General features: G+C 45.7%; 1 protein-coding gene across 1 annotated transcript in view; it reads right to left on the bottom strand.

The window, feature by feature from the left end:
* Positions 1 to 1717: 1717 nt before the first annotated feature.
* FNDC1 (fibronectin type III domain containing 1) overlaps positions 1718 to 25969 on the bottom strand; it is a 114218-nt gene continuing 89966 nt past the window's right edge. Inside the window, exons 17-23 of the mRNA XM_068985179.1 lie at positions 24534 to 24764; positions 18271 to 18379; positions 11511 to 11590; positions 9421 to 9450; positions 8277 to 8438; positions 4397 to 4519; positions 1718 to 2350 (exon numbers count right to left, since the gene is read on the bottom strand). Of these exons, the coding sequence (XP_068841280.1) occupies positions 2235 to 2350; positions 4397 to 4519; positions 8277 to 8438; positions 9421 to 9450; positions 11511 to 11590; positions 18271 to 18379; positions 24534 to 24764 (851 nt within the window). The 3' untranslated portion in view covers positions 1718 to 2234. The remainder of the gene's footprint in view (positions 2351 to 4396; positions 4520 to 8276; positions 8439 to 9420; positions 9451 to 11510; positions 11591 to 18270; positions 18380 to 24533; positions 24765 to 25969) is intronic.

The following is a 25969-nucleotide window of genomic DNA, read 5'->3' as shown; positions in this document are numbered from 1 at the left end:
CCCCTTCACATAGATTCAGTGTTTTTGTTTTGGCTGAGTTATCATCTGGCCTCTGCAGTAATTCCCATAAAGAATTGAAACATCTCTTTGTAATAAAAGTTCAGATTTCTAGATTCAAATACAGTCAAAGATTCCAGGAGGAGCTCAAAAAACATTGCATGAGTGAATGCCACTGAAATCTTTGGATTTCTGTGAAGTAAGTGTAAATCCTTCTGTGGGAAATGTGTTCTTTCGTGTATGAAACAAGTATAAAGCCCTCTGGGGTAAGGCTGACCAGAAACACGGTTTAGTGTATGAAATAGTGAGCCACAGGGGAGAGGTGCCTGCATCTCTATGTTGGGCCCTTGATCCCCCATCTCTTCTTCAGGAGGCCCCATAACGAAGATAGGTGTATAAGGAAAATTCACTTATCTTTAAAGGTCTTATCTTTGGTTTGGCATTGTGAAGCATGTTTGAAGGTTAGGGTGAAAAAACAGGTGTTTTAAAAGACATTCCCTTTTTCATAATTCCACTTTTATGTACAAAAGCCTCAGAGACCCAGATGATTTATATCCTGGTGTTTTCCTAGCCATCAGAATGCCTGCATTTTCTCTACTGTTGTTTACTGCAGGAGGGGATTGTGGGTGTTGCTGAAAACGTCCGCTCCTTCTAACCCATCACAAAGACCCGCAGTGACTTGTTTCCTTGTGCTTTTTAACCTTCACACCTACCAGACACATCAGGCTTCACTTCCACCTGGCGCTGGCACTAAAAATAACCGACTCACCGTTTACACAGTGGTACAGCTCCTGGCTTCCAGAATTGTGTCTGCCCCTGGCTTGTTCCCACTACTGATTCTTGTTTCTTTTTAAAAATAGTTTTGGCTGCACTGGGTCTTCATAACAACAGGCAGGCTTTCTCTAGTTTGAGCACATGGGCTTAGCAGCACCTCAGTATGGCGATCTTCGTTCCCAGACCAGGGACTGAACCCACACCTCTGCCTTGGAAGGCAGGTTCTCAACCACTGAGCCAGCAGGGAAGTCCCTCCCACACCCCCGCCACTACTGTCTTTCACCTTGAAACTTAGGAGAAGACAAACCCTTCATTCCCCAGAGCTGCCCGCGGACACACAGGTACCATGCACATGTTAAAAACACCGTATTTTAAGAAGAATTAGAATAAAGTGTCTCTACATAAACCCTCTTGTTCTGCAGTTGAGGAGGGTAAGATGCTTATATTTTGAGGAGGAGATACTGGGCTCAGCAGGAAAGGGGAAAGGAGTCTTTTTAAACTGGATTTTAAAATCATTTGGGACCTAAAATCTTAATGTGGAAACACACTAGATCTGTCATCACACAGCCCTCCGGTTCATATTTCACGTGGGTGTGGAAGGTGGAAATCACTCAGTTTGCTACTGGCTCATAGCATCACTACTTCCCAGTCATTTCCCAGGCTCGGTAGCATTCATGGAAAGAACCCACACCTTTCCATTCTTGCCATGTTATACAGAGTACATATTCTCTGAAGCCTTCTAAGATGTTCGCAAACAGAACCTCTGCTTCAAGAAGCCCCACACACATGTATTGAGTGAACAAGTACGAATTTAGCAATTTTAATCAATGTCCTTGCAGACGAGTGTAGATATGTATATGCATATATACATATATATATATATCTCAAAATTGAGAATTTACAAGTAAGATTTGATACATTTGGTCTAGCAGTGGGTAAGTCCACAGAATAAATCTTAAGTAGGCTACATTTCCTTCAGTGGCATTTTTAATAATTCAGTTCTACTGCATAGAGAGGGATCCAAAGCTTAAATTTAGCTACTTTGGGAGGAGTCCAGTGAGAAAAAAGAAAGCAGGTGGTGTTCCATGAAGCGAGCTGAGCATGTTGATACTAATCCCTGGAGATACTGAAGCATCTGAACTTTGGGCCTGAAAAGGATGAAAATTGCACCGTGCATCCCCATAGCTGAGTGCCTGTGCCATCTCTGGGACATGCTGTTATAAGTAAAACCTGTAGAGAAGCAAAGTTAACAGCAACACTGAAGCCGGTGTGTGGTCCAGGCCGAGATGTAGGACTGAGCTCCAGACTGAAGACGCCTGAAGTGTCCAGTGTCCACTGTGTGGCCTTGCTGACACTGGGGACAGCAGGGGGCTTGGGACACTGCCTCTTTTCCTGCTCGCAGGCCCTCACTCAAGTGAACAAGGGGGTCGGCAGGGCAAGCTTCCGGCACGATCTTCCTGCAGTTACCACTTCCCTGGGATGGAGACCCCACACTCGTACCAGCCCACATAGTAGTAGGGAGTTCCAAAACCTATGTTGCCGAAGCTGACTGGCTCCTGACGGTATTGGCGATAGTAGCCTGGAAGGTTAAAAAAAAGAGAGAGAGAGAGAAAGAAAATGCATCTGTGGCACTGTGATTTATAATAGAAAATGGATATTTGGTTTTCATCCCCCAGTCCTGGCACAAGGCTCCCCAAACCTTTGGAATTTCCTGAGTGATGAGAGCAATAACTCTGAAGCTGAAACTCCAATATTTTGGCCACGTGATGTGGCGAGCTGACGCATTTGAAAAGACTCTGATGCTGGGAAACATTGAAGGCAGGAGGGGAAGGGGACGACGGAGGATGAGATGGTTAAATGGCATCACCGACTCAATGGACATGAGTTTGGGTAGACTCCAGGAGTTGGTGATGGACAGGGAGGCCTGACATGCTACGGTTCATGGGGTTGCAGAGTCGGACAGGACTGAGTGACTGAACTGAAGAGCGATAAAGCTGTCTGGGAAATGATTATTTCATAATAAACCTCTTCAACTACATGTGGGCTTATGTTAATGAAGTGGCTTCTGGAAAGCACCTGAGGGTAAGGGCTGATCACCAGAGGACCAACCATGGGAATATGGGGTGGGGGTTTCCGTCCCACCTCCAACCTCAGGGAGGAGAGAGGAGCTAGAGTTTGAGCTCAGTCACTCATGGTCAAAGCTTTCATCAATTGTACCTATGTAACGAAGCCTCCATGGGCTTCCCTGGTGGGCCAGTGGTAAAGAATCCACCTGTAATGCAGGAGAACAGGCGATGTGAGTTCAGGCCCTGGAAAGAAAAATCCTCTGGAGGAGGGAATGGCAACCTACTCCAGTATTCTTGCATGGAGAATTCCATGAACTGAGAAGCCTGGCGAGCTACAGTCCATGGGGTTGCAGAGTCAGACATGACTGAGTGACTAAGCACGCAAGCGTTGAAGCCTCCATAATGCGGGTGGGCCTCATCCAATCAGTTGAAGGCTCTAGCAGAAAAAGACAGACTTTCCCTGAGGACAGGGGTATTCTGCCTTCAGACTTGAACTGCAACATCAGCTCTTCCCTAGGTCTCCAGCAGCCTTGTTGGGCTACCCTGTAGATTTTGGACTTGCCAGTTTCCACAATCATATGAGCCAATTCCTTAAAATAAATCTCATTCTCTATTTCTCTCTCCTCTCTGTCTCTCTGTCTCTATCTTTTTGCTGTTGGTTCTGATTCTATGGAGGACCTCGCCTAATATACTTGTTTTACTGGAGTTAATAATGTATTACAAATTGTTAACTTTGAGATGAATATACACATTTCCTCTTACAATGCCATCATGAAATAATCGATACACAATCTCCTGAAACACATCCTGGTTGGTTTGCATTTATTTATTTTTTCTTTCTCTGTATTCTTATTCATGCCAGCCTCCACCTAGAAGACTCTCTAATCTTTGCATGAATTTTTATGACTCAGACTCTGCCTCTTCTGAAAACTTCCCCTGGCAGCCTCAAGTGGCCTGCTTCTCTTGAACTCAGGGACTGAGTATAATCTGCATGATTACCTGGTAACGGGACAACAGTGTGACATAACTTGCCATTGTCTGCACTTTAAGTTGTCTGCTCTCGTTACCTTTCATATATTTATCCTCTCTTTCCAATTCTGACTATGTTTCCTGGCAGTAGCAATAAGGTCTTATATTCCTCTGTATCCCTACCTCTCCAAAGTAAAAGGGAAAGTGTTAGTCACTCAGTTGGGTCCAACTCTTTGTGACCTCATGGACCACAGTCCTCCAGGCTCCTCTGTCCATGGAATTATCCAGGCAAGAATACTGGAGAGGATAGCCATTCCCTTCTTCAGGGGATCTTCCCAATCCAGGGATCAAACCTAGGTCTCCTACATTACAGGCAGATGCTTTACTGTCTGAGCCACCTCTCCAAGGCTCACTCCAAATACAGCATAGGGTAGGAGTACTTTGTTGATTCCTTATTTTTATGATCAAAAATGCTGCTTACATCCATCTTCAAATGGTAAACCTAAGGCAGAGATACCGTGAATTTTCTCCTTATGTTGGCCCTCCTCTCCACCCCCCAGTGTAATTGGTTGGGCCTTTGTTCACATTACCTTGAATGTTAGGGAGGGCTTCAATGTAGGACTGAGGCCCTGTTCTTCCATCAAGGTGTGAATCCACAAATTGACAGTGGTCTTCACCTCTTCCCCAACTGTCCCCAATGCTGTAGAATGTATCTGCAAAAAGGAATTTGATGAGTCAGTGACTGACCCAAAAACGCTACAGGTGATTTAGGAATTTGGACAAACTTGAAGAACCAACACCAAAAAAAAAGATGTCATTTTTATCATACGGGGCTGGAATGCAAAAGTAGGAAGTCAAGAGATAACAGGCATATTTGCTCTTGGAGTACAAAATGAAACAGGGCAAAGACTAACAGAGTTTTGCCAAGAGAACACACTGGTCATAGCAAACATCCTCTTCCAACAACACAAGAGAAGACTCTACACATGAACATCACCAGACGGTCAATACTGAAATCAGATTGATTATATTCTTTGCAGTCAAAGGTAGAGAAGCTCTATACAGTCAGCCAAAAACAAGACTGGGAGCTACTGTGGCTCAGATCATGAACTCCTTATTGCCAAATTCAGACTTAAATTGAAGAAAGTAAGGAAAACCACTAGACCATTCAGGTATGACCAAAATCAAATCCCTTAGTATTATACAGTGGAAGTGACAAATAGATTCAAGGGATTAGATCTGATAGACAGAGGGCCTGCAGAACTGTGGACAGAGGTTCATGACATTGTATGAGAGACAGGGAAAAACAACCATCCCCAAGAAACCAAAATGCAAAAAGGCAAAATGGTTGTCTGAGGAGGCCTTATAAATAGCTCAGAAAATAAGAGAAGCTAAAGGCAAGGGAGAAAAGGAAACATATAGCCATCTGAATGCAGAGTTCCAAAGAATAGCAAGGAGAGATAAGAAAGCCTTCCTCAGCAATCAATGCAAACAAATTGAGGAAAACAATAGAATGGGAAAGACTAGAGTTCTCTTCAAGAAAATTAGAGACACCAAGGGAATATTTCATGCAAAGATGGGCACTAAAAAGGAAAGAAATGGTATGGACCTAACAGAGGCAGAGATATTAAGAAAAGGTGGCAAGAATACATGTAAGAGCTATACCAAAAAGATCTTAATTACCCAGATAACCATGATGGTGTGATCACTTACCTAGAACCAGACATCCTGGAGTGTGAAGTCAAGTGGGCCTTAGGAAGCATCACTATGAACAAAGCTAGTGGAGGTGATGGAATTCCAGTTAGCTATTTCAAATCCTAAAAGATGATGCTGTGAAATTGCTGCACTCAATATGCCAGCAAATTTGGAAAGCTCAGCAGTGGCCACAGGACTGGAAAAGGTCAGTTTTCATTGCAATCCCAAAGAAAGGCAATGCCAAAGAATGCTCAAACTACTGTACAATTGCACTCATCTCACACATTAGCAAAATAATGCTCAAAATTCTCCAATTGAGGCTTCAACAGTATGCAAACCAAGAAATTCCAGATGTTCAAGCTGGATTTTAAAAAGGCAGAGGAACCAGAGATCAAATTGCCAACATCTGCTGGATCATAGAAAAAGCAAGAGAATTCCAGAAAAACATCTACTTCTGCTTCAATGACTATGCCAAAGCCTTGGACTGTGTGGATCACAACAAACTGGAAAATTCTGAAAGAGATGGGAATACCAGACCACCATACCTGCCTCCTGAGAAATCTGTATGCAGGTCAAGAAGCAACAGTTAGAACTGGACATGTAACAGTGGACTGGTTCCAAATTGGGAAAGGAGTACATCAAGGCTGTATATTGTCACCCTGTTTATTTAACTTATCTGCAGAGTACATCATGTGAAATGCTGGGCTGGATGAAGCACAAGCTGGAATCCAGATTGCCAGGAGAAATATCGATAACCTCAGATATGCAAATGATACCATCTTTATGACAGAAAGTGAAGAGGAACTAAAGAGCCTCTTGATGAAAGTGAAAAAGGAGCATGAAAAAGCTGGCTTAAAGCTCAACATTCAGAAAACTAAGATCATGGTATCCAGTCCCATCACTTTGTGGCAAATAGATGGGGAAACAATGGAAACAGTATTTTCTTGGGCTCCAAAATCACTGCAGATGGTGACTGCAGCCATGAAATTAAAAGGCACTTGCTCCTTGGAAGAAAATTTATGACCAACCTAGACAGCATATTAAAAAGCAGACACATTACTTTGTCAACGAAGGTCCATCTAGTCAAGGCTATGGTTTCCCCAGTTGTCATGTACAGATATGAGAGTTGGTCATAAAGAAAGCTGAGTGCCAAAGAATTGATGCTTTTGAACTGTGGTGTTGCAGAAGACTCTTGAGAGTCCCCTGGACTGCAAGGAGATCCAACCAGTCAATCCTAAAGGAAACCAGTCCTGAATATTCAATGGAAGGACTGATGCTGAAGCTGGAGCTCCAATACTTTGGCCACCTGATGGGAAGAAGTGACTCACTGGAAAAGACCCTGATGCTGGGAAAGACTGAAGGCAGGAGAAGGGGATTACAGCAGATGAGACGGTTGAATGACATCAAGGACTCGATGGACATGAGTTTGAGCAAGCTCTGGGAGTTGGTGATGGACAGGGAAGCCTGGCGTGCTGCAGTCCATGGGGTTATTAAGAGTCAGACACGACTGAGCAAATAAACTGAACTGAAGAGGGCACATTACTTACACTGTGTGTCATACTTTCCATGTTTGAAAGATGGTGATAATGGCACTGATTTCAAAGCATTGTAAGGATTTATTGAGATCATGTATGCTATATACTTAGCAAGTGTTCCTTAAATGGAAACAATGAATATTATAGGCATTTTCAGCCAGTAAATGAGAGACCTTTCTACTCTATGGTTTCAAAAATGTGGACGCTCTGGTAGTCAGAGAATATTTTATAAAGCCATTATGAAAAGCATGAATATGTGTAAAAATAGTGGGACCTATTTTCATAGGAAACTAGAAGTAGGGTGTGTCTGTAGCAGGAGGTGCTGTCCTTGGTCCTGAACCAGAGCTGCACAGCAGGGCCGAGTTGTTTCTCTCAACCCTGCGATACCAGACACGGCTGTGTAACCTCTCCCAGGAATTCTGAAGCAGAGGAGGGAAAGGGCAGTGTGGGAGAGGGGGAAAAAAGCAGAGAGAAACAGATACTGCTTGTCGGGAAGGCATAAGCACTGAGAAATTGCTGGAGTGGGGGATGGTTGGGGAGACTTTGACATTATCGAGAAATGATGATCACTAGCAACAAATAAAAGAACAAAATAACCGACCTATGATAAAATATAAACCAGCTGCAGGAAAGTTTTTGTAATGTTATGCTAAAAGAGTAAACATTGTATGAATTTTGAAATATAAAACAATTATGTGTAGGTGGGTGACTCAAAGCCAGCTGGGTAGAAATGGCATTTTGAAATGTTAGTAGTCCAAAGTACATATGTTATTCTCTGTTTGAATCCCCTATCATGATGAAAACAATGTGATTTTTGTTTGGACACAAAATAAATAGTGCAGCTCATCTATGTTTCACCACCTACATTTTTTTTCTGTAAAGTTGTGCCAGTGGCAAAGACCGTAGTGTGGACTTGTCCTCAATAATTCCAGCTTACACGTGTGCCTACTATTATAGAATCAACAACAAAGAAAAATGGACTTTGATTTTCTAATAGAATTCTGGACTTCATTCCTAAAAAGCAGTTGATTTAAAATATATATATATACTCTTGAGTACCAATGTGAAAACAAGTCACTCTGGCATAGAGCCTGCAAAACTGGTTTGCATTTGAGCCAGACTGAGACATGACTGGTCCACACCTCAGTTGCGTTCTGGTGCACCTGCTATGTCAAGCTAGTATCTGATCAACTAGAAACTTTTCATACCTTTCCTCAGCACACCATCCCCAAAGACCTACCTTTCAGGTTGTCACTGAGGTAGATCTTATACCGCAGTGAGTTGCAAAGAACGACTCCCACAAACTTCCTGTACCAAGTCCGCTTCACATACTGTCGGCCGTGGCAGTCCGTGTAGCCAGGGTCATGTTTGAAAGCAAACGGGATCCAGATGGGCTCGCCACCTGGACAACACAAAGCACATCTTCCAAGTCACAGCGCTTCACAGTGTTTACTCTTGTACAAAGTACCAGGCATGTCGGCTTATTCACTGGGCCTTGCCCTCCTTGCAGGGCTTTTCTGAGCAGTTTTCCCATCTCCCGATGGGTGTGCTCTCTCTTCTCTTCTTTGTACTGAAGTACAGCTTGGGAGTTCCTCACACCTGAAGATATTTGAACTATTTGCATTTCCATAAAGGGTTCTCAGAGTAAGAAAAAGCCTTTGGGCCTCAAGGAACATAAGCTATACAAGTTTGGCCTTGGGGGTCATACCATCCTACCTCCCCACCCCCAAAGCCCCTCAGCACAGATCTATTGTTCCTATCACTCCTAAGACCTGTCCTGAACTTAGGCAATAGGTCTTTCTCTGTTTATTTGAAAAACAAAGTAAACTTTTTTTGTACTCTTAATCCATTTTGCTATCTTTTCAGCAATTTAAAATATTCAAGGGGGTTAGGAAAATAGTTACCACTTCATAGGTTATTGGCCGCCCACAATGGTTTTTATAGCTATTGTCTGGGCTGTGGTGTACTTACTCACTCAGTCGTGTTTGACTCTTTGCAACTTCATGGACTATAGCCTGCCAGGCTCCTCTGTCCATGGGGATTCTCCAGGCAAGAATACTGGAGTGGGTGGCTATGCCCTCCTCCAGGGGACCTTCCAACCCAGGAATCAAACAGGGGTCTCCTGCATTGCAGGTGGATTCTTTACCAGCTGAGCTACCAGGGAAGCCCAGCTATTGTCTACTAGGGCCCTATCTAACAATTTCCAGACCATTCTTTGCCCTACATTAGGAGAGCAGGTGCAAAGAAACCACAGAAGTTGTTGGAAAATTATGACAATACAAAAATGGCTTGGCATGTCTACTTGTGAGTAACCATAACAATCTCATGTTCAATATCTAACAAACATTATTAGAATGTCAAGATTATCCAGAAGAGAAAGTTACCTGGTGGCCTCACGACAAGAAGAGGATTATCTGTAGAATGAAAAAGAAACAGCTGACTTCACTATTATGTCATGGAGCCACATAACTATGGAATTTTTTTGTAACTGAAAGGGCTAAACAAGCTACAGTAGATAAAGAAAGTGCAATATTCATTTGGCATATGCCAAAACTTTAAAAGTATTATATCACAGTCTCAGAAGTTACATTTATATCTTTCTACTCTCCAATTTCAGCCCTCAGTTTCTTGATAACTATTTAGATTTGAATTATTTGGGTTTTTTTCTATAGACGTTTATCATGTTAATTCTGACAGTTGCCAAAAGACCATGTTATTTTTAGGAAATGCAGCCATAAACATAGACACATTATTGTAGCAAATGGCCACTGATAAAGGTTTTCTTATACTCTTTCTTAATTACTAATGAGAAACACACTTCTGAGATGAAACACGTGAAAACACCAATTTTGAAGTCCTTTGCCAACAATTCCAGTATAAAGCATATTCTCAAAAAAGACTTTTTCCATATATTTTGATTCAGTAGATTAAATAACTGCATTTAAAAATATCCTCCAAAGGCAAATGTTCTGGGATCAAGCTACATGTAGGGAATGATCTAACCAAATGGAAGCGAGAGCCACGTTAGTGTGGAGCTGACCCTGCTGGGCTCCTGTAGGTGTTTGTCTTGGGACCATGATCACCAACTCTCCCACCTGGCTTCCTGTACAGAGAGGCTGCCAACCCAGGAACTGCCACCATGAACCAGTTGTGTGTACTGGCTCAGACCATGACCACCCGACACCGTGTGTACTGCCTCAGACCATGACCACCCGACACCGTGTGTACTGCCTCAGACCATGACCACCCAACACCGTGTGTACTGCCTCAGAACATGACCACGGGACACCATGTGTACTGGCTCAGACCATGACCACCCGACACCGTTTGTACTGCCTCAGAACATGACCACGGGACACCATGTGTACTGGCTCAGACCATGACCACCCAACACCGTGTGTACTGGCTCAGAACATGACCACCCAACATCATGTGTACTGGCTCAGAACATGACCATGGGACACCGTGTGTACTGCCTCAGACCATGACCACCTGACACTGTGTGTACTGCCTCAGACCATGACCACCCAACACCGTGTGTACTGCCTCAGACCATGACCACCCGACACTGTGTGTACTGCCTCAGACCATGACCACCCACCATGGGACACCGTGTGTACTGCCTCAGACCATGACCACCTGACACTGTGTGTACTGCCTCAGACCATGACCACCCACCACAGGACACCGTGTGTACTGCCTCAGACCATGACCATGGGACACCGTGTGTACTGCCTCAGACCATAACCACCCGACACCATGTGTATTGCCTCAGACCATGACCACCCAACACCATGTGTACTGCCTCAGAACATGACCATGGGACACCACGTGTACTGGCTCAGACCATGACCACCCACCATGGGACACCGTGTGTACTGGCTCAGACCATGACCACGGGACACCATGTGTACTGCCTCAGACTGCGACCATGGAACACTTCACCAAAGGGTCTGAGAGCTCTACACACCAGCAACCCAAAGTAGGGACATCTTCTGAGTGACACTGCTTACAGGATGGACAGCATTTTAATTAAACCTTCCATATTAAGTAGAGACATCTTTGTCTCCTAGGAAAGGAAGCACCCTAGAGATCTGACTGACTGAAAGAAGCAACTGCCCCTCAGATCACATGACATGTGTGCCCTTCGGCTGCTTGCAATAACAATAAAGAAATTACCTCTGCAGCTAGATGGATTCAAAGTTAGCTTTCCCACATGGCTAAGAACTAGATTTTCTTCCCCTTCATTGGAATTTGCTCTTTTCACTTTTCAAGCAGTTCCAATGAAGACTACTTTTATTATCCAAGATTTAACCTAGCAGAAAGAAAATCACGTTTATCTTATAGTGTGATATCCAATATGAACTGACTAAACAGAAGTTTTACTTGTTCAGTTTTTATTCTATTGTAGGCCTGATTTCAGATTACTTGTTTTTAAGGAAATGAGAAGAAAAGAACATGAAGTCATCCATACCTGATTCTGTAACAAATGAGACTGAAGAGCTGACAGGTCCATAGCCGTGAGGATTTTTGGCTTGAACTTTAAAATAATACCTGAAATTCGAAGAAAACATAGTTTGAAAGAGAACCCTGTTTAATTTTTGTGTAATGAGACAAACAACCAAACTACTGAGCACTTGCTCTGTGGCAGGGTTTGAGTCTTATCTTTTCACAAATGCATGCACCATTGCTATTTCTTCATGTTATTTCTAAACTTTCTCATTTTCGAATAACTTTTCAGCACAGTATAATGAACAGCATAGACATGTTCCCACTGGGAACGGAGGGGCATACTAGGCAAACAGGTCACTTGGACTGTGTGTGTGATTTAGAGCACCAAGGGTTTGCCCGCCCCATGCAGGCCATGCCCTGCAGGCCTGCCATTGGATGGTATGGCCCCCTCCTGTCTCATCTTGAGTTCCACCAGCAAGACGGAGAAGCTGGAGCAGGGAGAAATGATTAACGAGCAGAATTCCAGTTGTAGCCTAAGTCTCATCCCTGGACGTCGTGTATAAATGCCTGACAGACTGATGATGATGCAACCTGCTGTTGGCAGGGGGAGGCTGAGCCAGTCCAGAGGCTGGCCTCCTCGGGGGAACTAACATAGCAGCAATGTTCTGGGCGCAGGACAAGTGCTATGCTTGGGCCTGGAGCCCTAAAATCACTGAGTCTCCAGCTTCTGTGCCTCAAGGAAAGAGAAGCAAGTCCAGGAAGGGGAAGTGGAAAAGGCCTGCAGAGGCTCTGCTGGGGATTAATCTTTGTCTTGGAACAGAGAATGTGCTAGAAAGCACATGGCCTGAATCAGCCTGCTCATCTAGAAGGAGATAAGCCAATTCAGTCGGGAGTCCAAGAGCGTCTTACTTTGGACTCTCATGAGCTACAGGACCAAAAGCGATGATGAGAAAATACTGGAAGCCAACACAGTTGAGACCTACTTTACCTACGGTTAATCTCTATGCTGTCCAGCCCCCTGGAATCCTAGGTATTATCTGTGCCCTCTTAGTCCTTAACTGGGGCTTCCCTAGTGGCTCAGATGATAAAGAATCTGCCTGCAATGCGGGAGACCTGGGTTTGATCCCTGAGTCAGGAAGATCCCCTGGAGAAGGAAATGACAACCCACTCTAGTGTTCTTGCCTGGAGAATTCCATGGACAGAGGAGCCTGGCAGGCTACCGTCCATGGGGTCACAAAGAGTCAGACATGACTGAGCAACTAATACATACAGTCTCTAACTGCTTCCAGGTAAAGAAAGAGGGTTAAAAAAAAAATGGGGCAGGTGAGTGTGTCTACCACCTCAGAGAGTCCAGAAGGGGCCTTGGCTTCTGGGCAACAGGAGCTACACTTCAGTGTTACAAAATCCTATGTTTAAGTCAGACACACAGATCACACGCACTAATTAAGATGCACTAAAGTTTTAAAAGGAGAATTATTTAGACCCAGAGAGCAAAGGCGCCTGTTTGTTGCACCTCTGCCCTGGCGCTGAGCCTACTGAACATCTGAGCTGACATCCCCAGGGGAGCCTCTGGCCTCACAGTTACGCAGAGGCGCTTGACTTTGGGTTTGACTGAACAGAGAGCAAAGAAAAAGTCCATTTGGTAAAACCAAGTCTTCTCTTAAGCTTTCCAAGAAAGTATATTCACATCTCATTTAGGACCGAATCCTTTTTAAAATTTCATTAAAAAAAAAAAGATATGCACAATTAAGAACATATGAGTTCCCAAATCTCAATTCACTCAGCACTTTGTGCGTTCTCAATTGTGCATACTTCTAACTCAGCGGTCGTGGAGTTATTTAAGGCAAACTCCGCTGGCAGTTCAAACAGTGGGTTTGGCATAAGTCAACGATAACAGTCAAACTTTACAGACGCCTTTTCCTTAAAAAAAAAAAAGGAAATCGAAACCTAGGGTGTGATACTGATATTCAGAGGCTACCGGGGACATTCATTTCTGCTGCATCTTTCTCAGGCCATCCCTGGAGGCAACCTGGTACCACTTCCCCAGCTTGGGAGAGGGAAGCACCCTGTGCAGTAGAGGCGATGGCAGAGGGGTGACCTTTTGGCTGGGAGAGCCTACTCCAGTTTCTTAGTTGTATCCATTCTATTTTACACTGAAACCTAAGTATTCTCCAAATCAACCCTCCTGCCACACAATGATTCCATTCCTCCACAAAGCCCACGTGGCCCAATTCTAAAGATTTATTCCCATTTGAACTCCACCTACTCTGTCAAAGTAAGTTTACATATGCCAAGCTGAAAAACAATATGGTATTATAAAAAAAAAAAAAAAGCAAAATTTTCGAAAAGCACATTAAATTTTTTTCCATAGACTAAAATATATATTTCATACCCTGAAGTGTCTCTATTTCACCTAAGTAACAAAAGCATCCCACACCTTGCCTTCTTATACAAGCTTCTGGCACCTTCTTTTGAACAGGTTCCATGGTAACAGATCTGTATACTTCAGGCTTCCCAGGTGGCGCTGCTGCTGCTGCTAAGTCGCTTCAGTCGTGTCCGACTCTCTGCAACCCCATAGACGGCAGCCCACCAGGCTCCCCCGTCCCTGGGATTCTCCAGGCAAGAACACTGGAGTGGGTTGCCATTTCCTTCTCCAATGCATGAAAGTGAAAAGTGAAAGTGAAGTCGCTCAGTCGTGTGCGACTCTTCGCGACCCCATGAACTGCAGCCCACCAGGCTCCTCCGTCCATGGGATTTTCCAGGCAAGAGGACTGGAGTGGGCTGCCATTGCAGGCCTGTATACTTCAGGCTTCCCAGGTGGTGCTAGGGGTAAAGAAACCGCCTGCCAATGCAGGAGACACAAGAGACGTGGGTTTGATCCCTGGGTTGGGAAGATCCCCCCGGAGGAGGGCATGGCAACCCACTCCAGTAATCTTGCCTGGAGAATCCCGTGGACAGAACTGCCTGGAGGGCTACAGTCCCCGGGGTCACAAAGAGTTAGACACGACTGAAGCGACTTAGCAGGCACGCAGGCACGGAGGGGTCTGAAGGAAATCCTCGTAGGAGGAAGCCAGCGAGCACTCCCCCTCCAAAGAACGGCAGACGGGAAGGTCACACTTGGGGAGAAGCCCCAGTGGCCGCTGCTGCTCCCAGTTCGTCTCCCAGGGACCCCAGCGTGGGTGGACATAGGACACAAACCTCGGGGGACACTGGGGCCCACCCGCGACCAACCGGTCCAGCCGCCAGCCCCCTCTCTCCTCCGTCCCCACGACCGCATCAGCCTCCTGCTCTTCCTCAAACATACCAGCTTCCCAACACCCCTCCTGCCTCGAGCAGCTTGACAGCTCACTTACCTCCTCCAGGTCAAATGCCGTGTATCTGCCTCACCTGACCGCCCCTTACCCTCAAGCCCAGGAAAAAAGCCCCCCATTACACACTCACAGAACAGGGCGCTTCTCTCTCAGGATGCTGGTCAGGCAAAGTCCATATCTACGTGTTTATAAACCACCGGTCTCTGTCAGATGAGCACCACGAGGGGCCATGGTGTATTGTAGGCCCCTCCCCCACCCCTCCACTCTTCTCTCTTTGGAGCCCGGGGCCTGACCCTGAGCACTCAGTAAGCTCTCACTGAGTGAGCCGTGGACACTCATTCATACCTATAGGAAGAATGAATAAACCATCCCACATAACCATCCCCTGACAGTATTCAAAACTCAACATCAGTTTGGTACCAAAAGTTGTCACAAGAAAACTAGGCTGTGGGGGCAGGGGCAGCAGGAGTCCAGGATTTACAAGCAGCCAGGAGGCCAAACATCTCTAAGGCCTCCTTCAGCTGCTCCTGAGGCTGTGCTGTAAAAACATGCACTCTGAACACAATTAAAAAAAGAGGGATGTTGGCTTTATTTTCTTTAGTTTTGTTCTTGGTTTAATGAATCAACTTTTCATTACTATCAGGGAAGAGCTAAGAAAAGGGCTTTCTCAATTTCCTGATATTTTTATTTGCTGAATCCTGAAATTTGTAAGTTTACGAAAGCTCAGTTCAAGTGAGCCCAGGGCATTAACAGGCCCTGAGCAAAGTTCTCTGCTCGTTCAGAAGCCTCTCGGTGCCCAAGGCTATTGTCCAATTTCTGTCCCTTTCAACAGTTCTGTTTAAGGAGAGCATTTTGTTCCAATCTCCTCTGTGTTCCTCTGACTGTATAAAAGAAAGAAAATGGGAGACCTCGGGCCCAAGTCACATCATTCAGAACACTTGGCTGTGGAAATACGGTGGCTGGACATGACACGGATCAGAGAGCCGATCACTAAATATCAGCAGTTCTGCAGGCCCAGACTAGCTTGAAATTGGCAAATACCATAAAGCAGTTGTTACTTTTTTTTTCCCCAGACAGCCAGTTTACAAACACACCACAGCGCAACCATCGTGTCCTTGGTGTTCTGCCCACATTCACCCACCAAGGATGGAAGCTTTCCTGATGGCTGTTACCAGCAAGACCAGAGAATATAAAATAGGAAATGCACACACACACACTGTTTGTACCCTCGAGACAAGTTCTGCACATTTCACACTGAGGGCTAAAAACTCACTCCCAGATGGCCCTCTGGCTGGAGACCCACTTCTCCGTGTAGGAAGCCATGCATCTTATAACTGATATTAACACATAAAATATATCTTTCTTGAATGATCTGAACTTCTACACCATAGAGGTTGAGTACCAGCTATTAAAATGTTTAGCCAGTTCATACAACTAAACAACAACAACAAAACAAATAACCTAATTGAAAAATGGGCAAAGAACGTAATTAGACATTTATCCACAGAAGAAATACACAAGGCCAACAGGTACATGAAAAGATGGCCAACAGCACTAGCTAGTCAGTTCAGTTCAGTTCAGTTGCTCAGTCGTGTCCGACTCTTTGCGACCCCATGAATCGCAGCACGCCAGGCCTCCCTGTCCATCATCAACTCCTGGAGTCTATTCTGAAAGAGACGGGAATACCAGACCACCTGACCTGCCTCTTGAGAAACCTATATGCAGGTCAGGAAGCAACAGTTAGAACTGGACATGGAACAAGAGACTGGTTCCAAACAGGAAAAGGAGTCCATCGAGGCTGTATATTGCCACCCTGCTTATTGAACTTCTATGCAGAGTACATCATGAGAAACGCTGGGATGGAAGAAGCACAAGCTGGAATCAAGATTGCCAGGAGAAATATCAATAACCTCAGATATGCAGATGACACCACCCCTATGGCAGAAAGTGAACAGGAACTAAAAAGCCTCTCAATGAAAGTGAAAGAGGGGAGTGAAAAAGTTGGCTTAAAGCTCAACTGGTCCCATCACTAGCTATTAGAGAACTGCAAATCAAAACTACAACAAGGTATCCCTCATACCAGTCAGAATGGCCATCACCAAAAAGTCTACAAATAACAAATGCTGGAAAGGGGGTGGAGAAAAGGGAACCCTCCTACACCGCTGGTAGGAATAGATAAGTTGGTGCAGCCACTACAGAAAACAACACGGAGGTTTCTCCAAAAACTAAAAATAGAATTACAGTGAGATCTAGCAATCCCACGTCTGGGCCTATAATGTAGCTTTATGTTCATAGGAGCCTTATTGACAATAGCAAAGACATGGAAACAGCCTAAACATCCGTCAACAGAGGAACAGGTGAAGAAGATACGGTGCACATACACGGTGGAACACTGGGAATAGTACCCGGCCATAAAAAGAATGAAACAATGCCACCTGGAGCAACATGATGTCACTGAAAATTATCACACGAAGTGAAGTAAGCCAGAAAGAGAAAGATAAACACCATCTGACACCACTTATATGCGGAAATTAAAATATGACGCAAATGAACCTGCCTACGAAATAAAACTCCTCATGTGCAGAGTTGACTCATTGGAAAAGACCCTGATGCTGGGAGGGACTGGGGGCAGGAGGAGAAGGGGGCGACGGAGGATGAGACGGCTGGATGGCATCACCGACTCGATGGACGTGAGTCTGAGTGAACTCCGGGAGTTGGTGATGGACAGGGAGGCCTGGCGTGCTGCGATTCATGGGGTCACAGAGAGTCGGACACAACTGAACTGAGCGACTGAACTGACTGACCGACTGACGAAATAAAGACAGACTTGCAGACACAGAGACAGACCTGTGGTTAGCAAGGGAGGGGGCGGCATGGGGCGGGAGGCTGGAGTTAGAGGCGCAAATCCTTATACGGAGTGAATAAGCAAGAAAGTCCTGCTGGAGAACAGAAGAACTCTATTAAATATCCTGTGATAAACCACAATCAGAAAGAATATAAAAAAGAACGTGTGTGTGTATGTATATATGTGTGGGTACAGCAGAAATGAACACACACTGTAAACCAACTATACTTCAATAAAAAACGCTTCTCAACTGATGCTCCACTAATGTCATATATGAAGCTCGTGCTGCATGAAGTCACCATGTTGGTGACTGCAAACAGATGGATTCCCTTTCAACACACAGAACAATCTTTCCTTTCCCAGCGGTAGGTAGTTTCAGTCTCTGGAAAATAGGGAGCAAAATAGAAACACAACAACCTAACAATCACAAAGCACATAGTCCTTTCTCCGAAGAAAAGTACATGACACATGGTAAGCACTCACCTACAGTCTATGAGAAACAACTAGAGAATTCAAAAAAAACCATAAGAACACTTTCAGTTAGGCCTCTCCTTTTCAACCCAAGGATATCCATGACCACACACACAGGTTTCATTTTCTGTTTATAAACGATGGTCATGTCATACCTCGTGTTGGGCTTCAGGTTCTCAATGGGCAGGTGAGTTACTGATGAAGCCTGGGTGGACCACTTGTTCCTGATGAAGTCTTCATAGGACGCACTGTAAACCAAGTAACCTACAGGAGGAAAGAAGGCGGAACCCAGTGAGCGCCAAGGAAGCACATCACCCAAGAGGCGTAACTCAGGGGAGTGGGAGGAGCCGTGGGGTGGGGGCAGCTCTGTGGGAGAAGTCTAGAAGGCAAGCAAGCCGTGTGCCGGGTCGGGACGGGGCAGAACACTGGTGCCCACTGGCGATACCAGACGCAGGGAACGGCAGAGACACTTCCTGACGACTAGCTGGTTCCCTACTTTTCTTCCTTCTCCTGATCGCCCACAGTCCCGGGCTTCCTCATCTCCTCGGAACTCATCACCTCTAACCATGGACGCAGAGCACAAGGAAAGAGCAGTGACCTCCACACAAGTATCTAAGAAGTTCCTGGTAGAGGTATATACAATTATCCTTCACGTGAAATGAAGCATCTGTGACGGTGGGTGCCGTGTCTTGTGGCTGAAAGATCGATAGGTCTCTCCACCTCTTGTTATAGACTCTCCTGTGGTTTCTAGTTGTTGAATATCTCTGCCTGCCCTCGACCCTCACGTCCAGTGACAACAGCCAGGCAGCTCTGCCTTATCCGCTGTTAATGGAGCTCAGCGGGTGGACTCTGCCCTGATACCTGCCCAGCTTGCCAGGCCACCCCAGGGAGCCGAGTGACCTTCCTGTTGCAGCGTCACACATCCTTTATGCTGCTCTCTTACATGGGAAGGAAATATTTGTCGAGTACTTCCTCTGCACCGAACGTTATGCCAAATACTTTGGATTGGGTTTTACTTGGATGAATTCTCCTGACCTTAGGTTTCTCTGTCTGTCTCCATTCTGACGCAGGAGGAAACTGAGTCTTAGAGGTCAAATATCTGGTCCAAGTTCCTATTTGTTAATTCAACAAATATTTATTGTGTGCTTACTGTATATTCATTCAGCCAATATTTATTGTGTGCCTCCTGCAAGTCAGGGCTACTGTATACTAAGTGCTAGAGATTAAATGATCATTCATTTTACTGAAAACTCCAGGAGCAGCAAGGCAGACAGACAAGTAGGATTACACAGCTTGTTTATACAGCCTGATGAGAACTAAGTGCTGGGGGCGTTGGCAGGTGGGGAGAGCTGGACACAGAGAGCTTTCCCAGGACCATGAAATCGGGCTGATAACTAAAGGATGGGAAGCAGTCAAGATGCACGGTGGGAAGTGGGGAGAACTCCAGGTAGAGGGAATACCTGGGCAAAGACGCAGGCGAGGGAGGAACCAGGAGGCAGGAGGACCTCAGAGTGGCAGGGTGAGGGGAAGCGCAACATGAAACAAAGCTAAAGAAGCGTTGAACAACAACAACAAAAAAATCCAAGGCTCTTTGTTCACAAAGGCTTTTGCTTTTCTTTCCAGAAGAAAAGGAAAGCATTCACAGGGCAACACAACAAGACTGTCTTCCATGTGTCTCTCTGGTGCTGAGTGGAGGACCAGACAGGCATGGTATATGGAGGGGGTGGTCTCGCAGGACAGCTGTGACAATATCCAGGTGAGCGGTCACAGCAGCTCAGGTTCTGGGGTGGTTAATGGGGAACGATGGACGCGTGCAAGAAAAATCTGAAAGGTAAAGGCGACAGGACTGAGTGAGGAACTGAATACAGAGGGGAAATAGAGAAGGAGATGGGAAGATGACGCCAAAGCTTCAGGCTTGCAAGAATGGACGGAGAGTGAGACAGAAAAGCCAGATGAGCAGGTGTGTCTCTGGATCATGAGTCTGATTCTGGATATGCTGAGCCTGAGAAGCTTTGAAGACATGACGGATGATACTGTCAAGTGGACATGATTTTTCAGTTTGAGGCTCAGAGGAGAGCAGGCTGGGTCCTGACCTACAAACCAATGACTCATCCCCAAGAGGCGCTGAGACCGCATGCATCGGGACTTCTGCGGTGGTCCAGTGGTTAGGGCCCTGTCTGCCACTTCAGGGGACACAGATTCGATGCCTGGTCCAGGAAGACCCCACGTTCGGAGGGGCAATGAAGCCCACGCACCGCAACTACCAAGCCTGTACTCTAGAGCCCTCGGGCCGCAGCTGCTGAAGCCCGTGGGCCCCACAGCCTCTGCTCTGCAACCAGCCACTGCAATGGGAAGCCCACACACGGCAGCTAGACAGGAGCCACCTGCTCACCACAGCTAGAGAAAGCCTGAGTGCAGCGATGAAGACCCGGCGCAGCCAAAAATAAATAAAAAATTTTAAATGCTTGGAAATATACATATACATTTTAAAAAGACCTCTGTGCATGGGTAAAATGGAGAAGGCAATGGCATCCCACTCCAGTACTCTTGCCTGGAAAATCTCATGGACAGAGGAGCCTGGTAGGCTCCAGTCCATGGGGTCGCTAAGAGTCAGACACGACTGAGCGACTTCACTTTCACTTTTCACTTTCATGCATTGGAGAAGGAAATGGCAACCCACTCCAGTGTTCTTACCTGGAGAATCCCAGGGACGGGGGAGCCTGGTGGGCTGCCGTCTATGGGGTCACACAGAGTTGGACATGACTAAAGCAACTTCGCAGCAGCAGCAGCAGCAGCGTGGGTAAAATCCTTCAGCTGAAGCTGAAGCTTTTCTTCTTACTCTGTGTTTTCTCTCTCCAGGATTTTACCCACGCACATGTCTTTTCTAAATGTGTATATATATATTTATAAGCATTTAAATTTATTTATTTATTTTTGGCTGCGCTAGCTCTTCATTGCTGTACTCAGGCTTTCTTTAATTGTGGTGAGCAGGAGGCTACTGTCTAGCTGGACTGTACTGAAGGACTGATGCTGAAGTCGAAGCTCCAATACTTTGGCCACCTGATGCAAAGAACTGATTCATTGGAAAAGACCCTGATGCTAGGAAAGATTGAAGGCGGGAGAAAGGAACGACAGAGGATGAGATGGTTGGATGGCAGCACCAATGCGATGGACATGAGTTTGAGTAAGCTCTGGGAGTTGGTGATAGACAGGGAGGCTGGCATGCTGCAGTCCATGGGGTCACAAAGAGTCAGACACGACTGAGCGACTGAACTGAACTGAACTGAAGGAAAGTGACTTAGGACCATGCCTTAAGCAATTCTGATCTCTAATGTCGGGTCAAAGAGGATGAGCCTGTGAGGAAAACTTGGGCTGAGAAAATCAGATCACAGGTCAAGGAGGAGGAGATGAAGAAAAGGCATTGAAGAGGCAAATAGCTTTATTCAGCAACCTGTTCCCACCGATCACCTCCTCAAGGGCTAGAGTGGATGGGAAGAGTGGATTAGAGTTACTTAGCTCCTCCGCAGCACGCAGGGAGCAAAAACAGGGGCCCTGGGCTCTGAAGCCTTTTCAGAGAAATTCCTTCCTCTCTTTTCTCAACAACTATTTCATGGGACCTGGGAAGTGTTGCTGCTCTCTCCATAGGGTACCCTCCTCCTCTGAAGATGGTGACATTAAGCCACATGAGCTGATGGTGACGCTGTACCCAATAAGGGTCCAGCTGGGGGCGGACATGCCCGAGGAGCCCTGGCTTCGATGGGTCAGCCCGGCTCATCCTCTTTGACCTCATATCCATTAGAACGCTGCACTTCATTCCATATACTACTCAGGTTTCCCTGCTCATCCTTGTGTCTGGATTTTTATAACGTGCTTGCTGAGCACATGTAACTCCTGTATTCTCTGTTCTTATCAAAACCAGTCCTGAAAAGATTCAGAGACTACCACGAAGGTGGTTTCCCATGGAGTCACTGCTGATGAAGAGACAGCTCCATTCATCAGGACTGATCAGGGTGGGCAGCGGGTCGTGGACCTATTTACTTTGCAGGAGTTTCGTGTCATTTGGCCACCATCTGGTTACACACTGACTCAACCACGTGTGAAAGAAAAGAACCACCAGTGGAAATCGGCAAAGCGCTCTACATCTCATGCAGCTACCAGGACCCAAGCGCCCTGCACTGGGCCCGGAAGTGTGATCTTCCCTTTGGGTCTAGGAGGCATCTGGGTATCCACTTCAGCTCACTCTTCTGCAGCTAAAGGAGCTGGTGCTTGATTCATTAACTGATGAAGCACTCCCATGCTTTTCTCTTTTAGCCTCTAGGGTCTAACATGCTTCTTCTGCATATCACACGGCTGTTGTACACTGAAATATTCCACGATAAGCAGCTTGGCAGGAGTTGGCATAACTTTCTATTTGGACCTGAATCCCAATAACACCTCAGCCGTATTATTTATGCTCGTGGCATGAGTGCTCATGATTAGGGCCCAGGGGCTTGGTTTGGGATTAGATGGTGGGGGTATGTGGCGATGAGATGACCCCAGTCTCTGGAGAGCTTCGTAAGGCTTTTGACGCAAAGCTAACAGGAGCATGTGTTTCGGAAGCACGCCCTCTATGGGATTATACAGGAACTGCGTCGGAGTTAAGTCCAGCGACATTTACCGGAGTTCTCCGAAGGCTCCTCACGCTCCAGCCCAGGGGGCACGTCTAAGGTGGCTGGTCCTTTCATCCTGTATCCATCCTTCTGTTTCTCAGAAGCCCCGTGGCTCAGGGCACAGGGGTATATTTATGTTAAGTAACATCTGTTATGCAAGAGATCAAAAGCTAAGTAGCTTAAGATAAAGTTTTCCATGATTATATTTTCCGTTTGCTTGCTTGCTTTTCAAAACTGCCATTCATAAAATCATATTCAGCTCATAAAAGGATTTTCTGGCTGTTTTGACTACAAGCTCTCCTCCTTCCATTCATGTGCTTGCTTTTAGGAACACGCTGGACTCCACAGAAGCTGGGCCCAGCGGCCTGAGCAACTCGTAGATTGGGGGACCAGCAAGTACAGCTACAGCAAGACTCAGACCCCTTGATCTGCACCCTGGCTCTCCACGGCCCTTCCACCTTGCCTGGCACAATACCCAGGCATTCTGTCCTGTGTCCTTTATCTTGACTTTGGGGCTGCAGTGCAAACTTCATTTAAAAAAAAAATTAGCTCTCTGTTTGTGCTTGGGTTTTTTTTTTTTTTTTTCTCATTTCAAGAGATCATACTGGGAACCTAAAGCAAGAACGTTAAAAATTTCTAATTCGATGACCAACACTAGCATGGTAGTGACATAATATGTCAAACTCCGACTTATCCCACCATCCCCAGCCCTGAGACACACACACACACACATTCCTTCCTCTTATATAACTCACTGACCCAAAAGGAATCATTTACAAAAGAAGGGTGTCTAGCCAAAGAAAACATTAACTCTTTTCTGTAAGAACTCATCTCAACAAATTTATCCTCAAATATGTCTTTGGTAGAGTCGAATGAACATCTCGCAGACCAAGATCTTGGAGGCTCAAGATCCCTGGGCATTTTCTCCACATCCAGTTCCCACCTAAGGAATTCAGGAGCGCCAAGACTGATTTGGAAGCATTGAGCAGACCCGGAAAGAGCCTGTGATATGATCCCAGGGTTGATCATGACCCCGGGAAGCACACAGTAGGAGCACTCATCATCCATGCTGCAGGAGCTCATCTGACAAGGAGCTCCGTGGACTCCCTGGCTACTTGCAGTATTACAGGGTAAGAGACCTAACAATGTGTTGTATAGGAGGAGACCAAGGTCCAGGGAAAATGAAGTAGTAGCTCCAGGTCATACAAACCCATCTGGGACTAAGATTCAGGATTTCTGACTTCCATCCAGTGCTCCTCATACTGCCCTACAAGGCTTCCCTTACTGCCTCTGTTTCATCCTTTAAAAGAAAATATCTGCATTCATCCATCCAATTCATCCATGCATCTCTCCATCTAGCTATCTGACTGATCCACCCACCCTGGCACCCTTCCATCTTTCATTTCTCCAATCCATTCATTTATTTATCCATCCATCCATCCATCCTTGCATCCAGCCATCATCCATTTCTCCAATCCATCCATCCATCCATCGTTGCATCCATCCATCATTCATTTACTTAATCCATTCATTTATCCATCCATCCATTTTTCATCCATCTACCCATCCATCTATTGATCCATCCTTGCATCCATCCATCATTCATCTATCCAATCTATTCATTTATCCATCCATCCATTTTTCATCCATCTACCCATCCATCCATCCATCTTCCATCCATCCACTCATCCATCATCCATTCATCCCTTATTGTCTGTATTTCCCACCTGCAGATTGACAGGAACTCTGAGCACCTGCCTTGGACTCACCTGTTATCACATCCCCTGGGGCAGCTTTGTCCCAGTCCACAATGACAAATGAGTGGCAGCCTTCCACCGCGACCACAGTGATGTTGCGGGGGACATGCTGAGGAGGTGTGTCACTCTTCTTCAGGTCATTTGGAATGATTTCATCCAAGCTCTCCACTTGGAAGTGATCTAGAGCATCAGTCAGAGAGCATGGGGCGGACGGGTCTTTATTTAGGTACGTCACGTAAGGAGCTGGAAAAGAACAAAGATACCCAATCGGGTTGCTGAAGGCTTTCTCTGAGGGCAGAAACATGATGTCTGCTCCATAGAGTAGACCCAACATTCAGTCTCTTTCTGCTAAACATCCAGGGCCATCAGCCCTGAGGCCAAACACAAGCACACATCCCTAGCTCTCCTGAATGGATCCACATATTTATTATATCTTTCAATCTGGTGGTTTCAAAAGATCCCATTGCCCCATCAACATCGGTGCCCTCATAGTGGTTTTGAAACCTCTCCAAACTACAATTTAATGTCTAACAGAAGTCTGCGGCATTCTGCCATTCTTGTGCCCTTAAACTGGAAAGGTGCATCTGAATCCAACTTGGAGTTCTCTCAACACATTTCATTCCCTAGACTGTCTTGGGACCAGGAAAAAAAAAATTACACCAGCCAAGATGTACAACCTTAGCCTCAGTCCAGGCTGGCCTCCCCTGGGACATCAGGGACTCACATAACCCCTTGCACCCATGTCTGCACAGGCTAGGCCTGAACAGCCTTCTACAACATTACCACTCAGGACGAAAATAACAACTCGCATTTATGGATAGCTTCAGGCTTTTCCTACAAGCGTGATCTCAGCAGACACAAGGGCCCCAGGATTAAGGCAGGATAAGAACTGATAACCCACAGTCCAGTTGAACCTACCAGTGCTGAGAAGGAGCCCACAAGACTTCTTATTACATATGCGCTAGAACTTAGAAAAGCGAAGGAATTGGGTTTGGACTTTATACATTCAAGACCCCCAAGTGCTCTCAAGTAACAGTTCCTAGAACTTTCTAAACATCCCATTGTATCTCTCTCATTTGCAGTGGCTGTTAGAACTGAAAGCAATTTTTAAGCTCCTCTGTTTTCCAATAATCCGTACAGAATTAGGTGTTTTGAGCTTGTGCATGGATCTGATCAGGAAGTTTGGGGGAGCTGTCTACTGTGCTTTATAAAGTTATAAGCATATGAAAACAGCCAGAAAATAGTACGCCTTTCAGCCTTTGAAGAGGTCTTCAGAACAGCTAATAATAGCGCTGAAAGCATTTCAATTTCTGTCATGGAACCACAGAGAGAAAAGTCAGAACATTCAGTGAATTCAGCCAGGCTGCGGCATGCCATGGGCCAGCATTACCACTGGCCTCAGGAATCCTCCTTCCAATTAAGATTCTTGTTCTTCAAGTACGAGTAGT

This window comes from Capricornis sumatraensis, chromosome 13 (assembly GCF_032405125.1).
Source record: "Capricornis sumatraensis isolate serow.1 chromosome 13, serow.2, whole genome shotgun sequence".
Taxonomy (NCBI): Eukaryota; Metazoa; Chordata; class Mammalia; order Artiodactyla; family Bovidae; genus Capricornis; species Capricornis sumatraensis.
The sequence above is the reverse complement of the archived record's forward strand: the minus strand, read 5'-3'. Positions and strand labels throughout refer to the sequence as shown.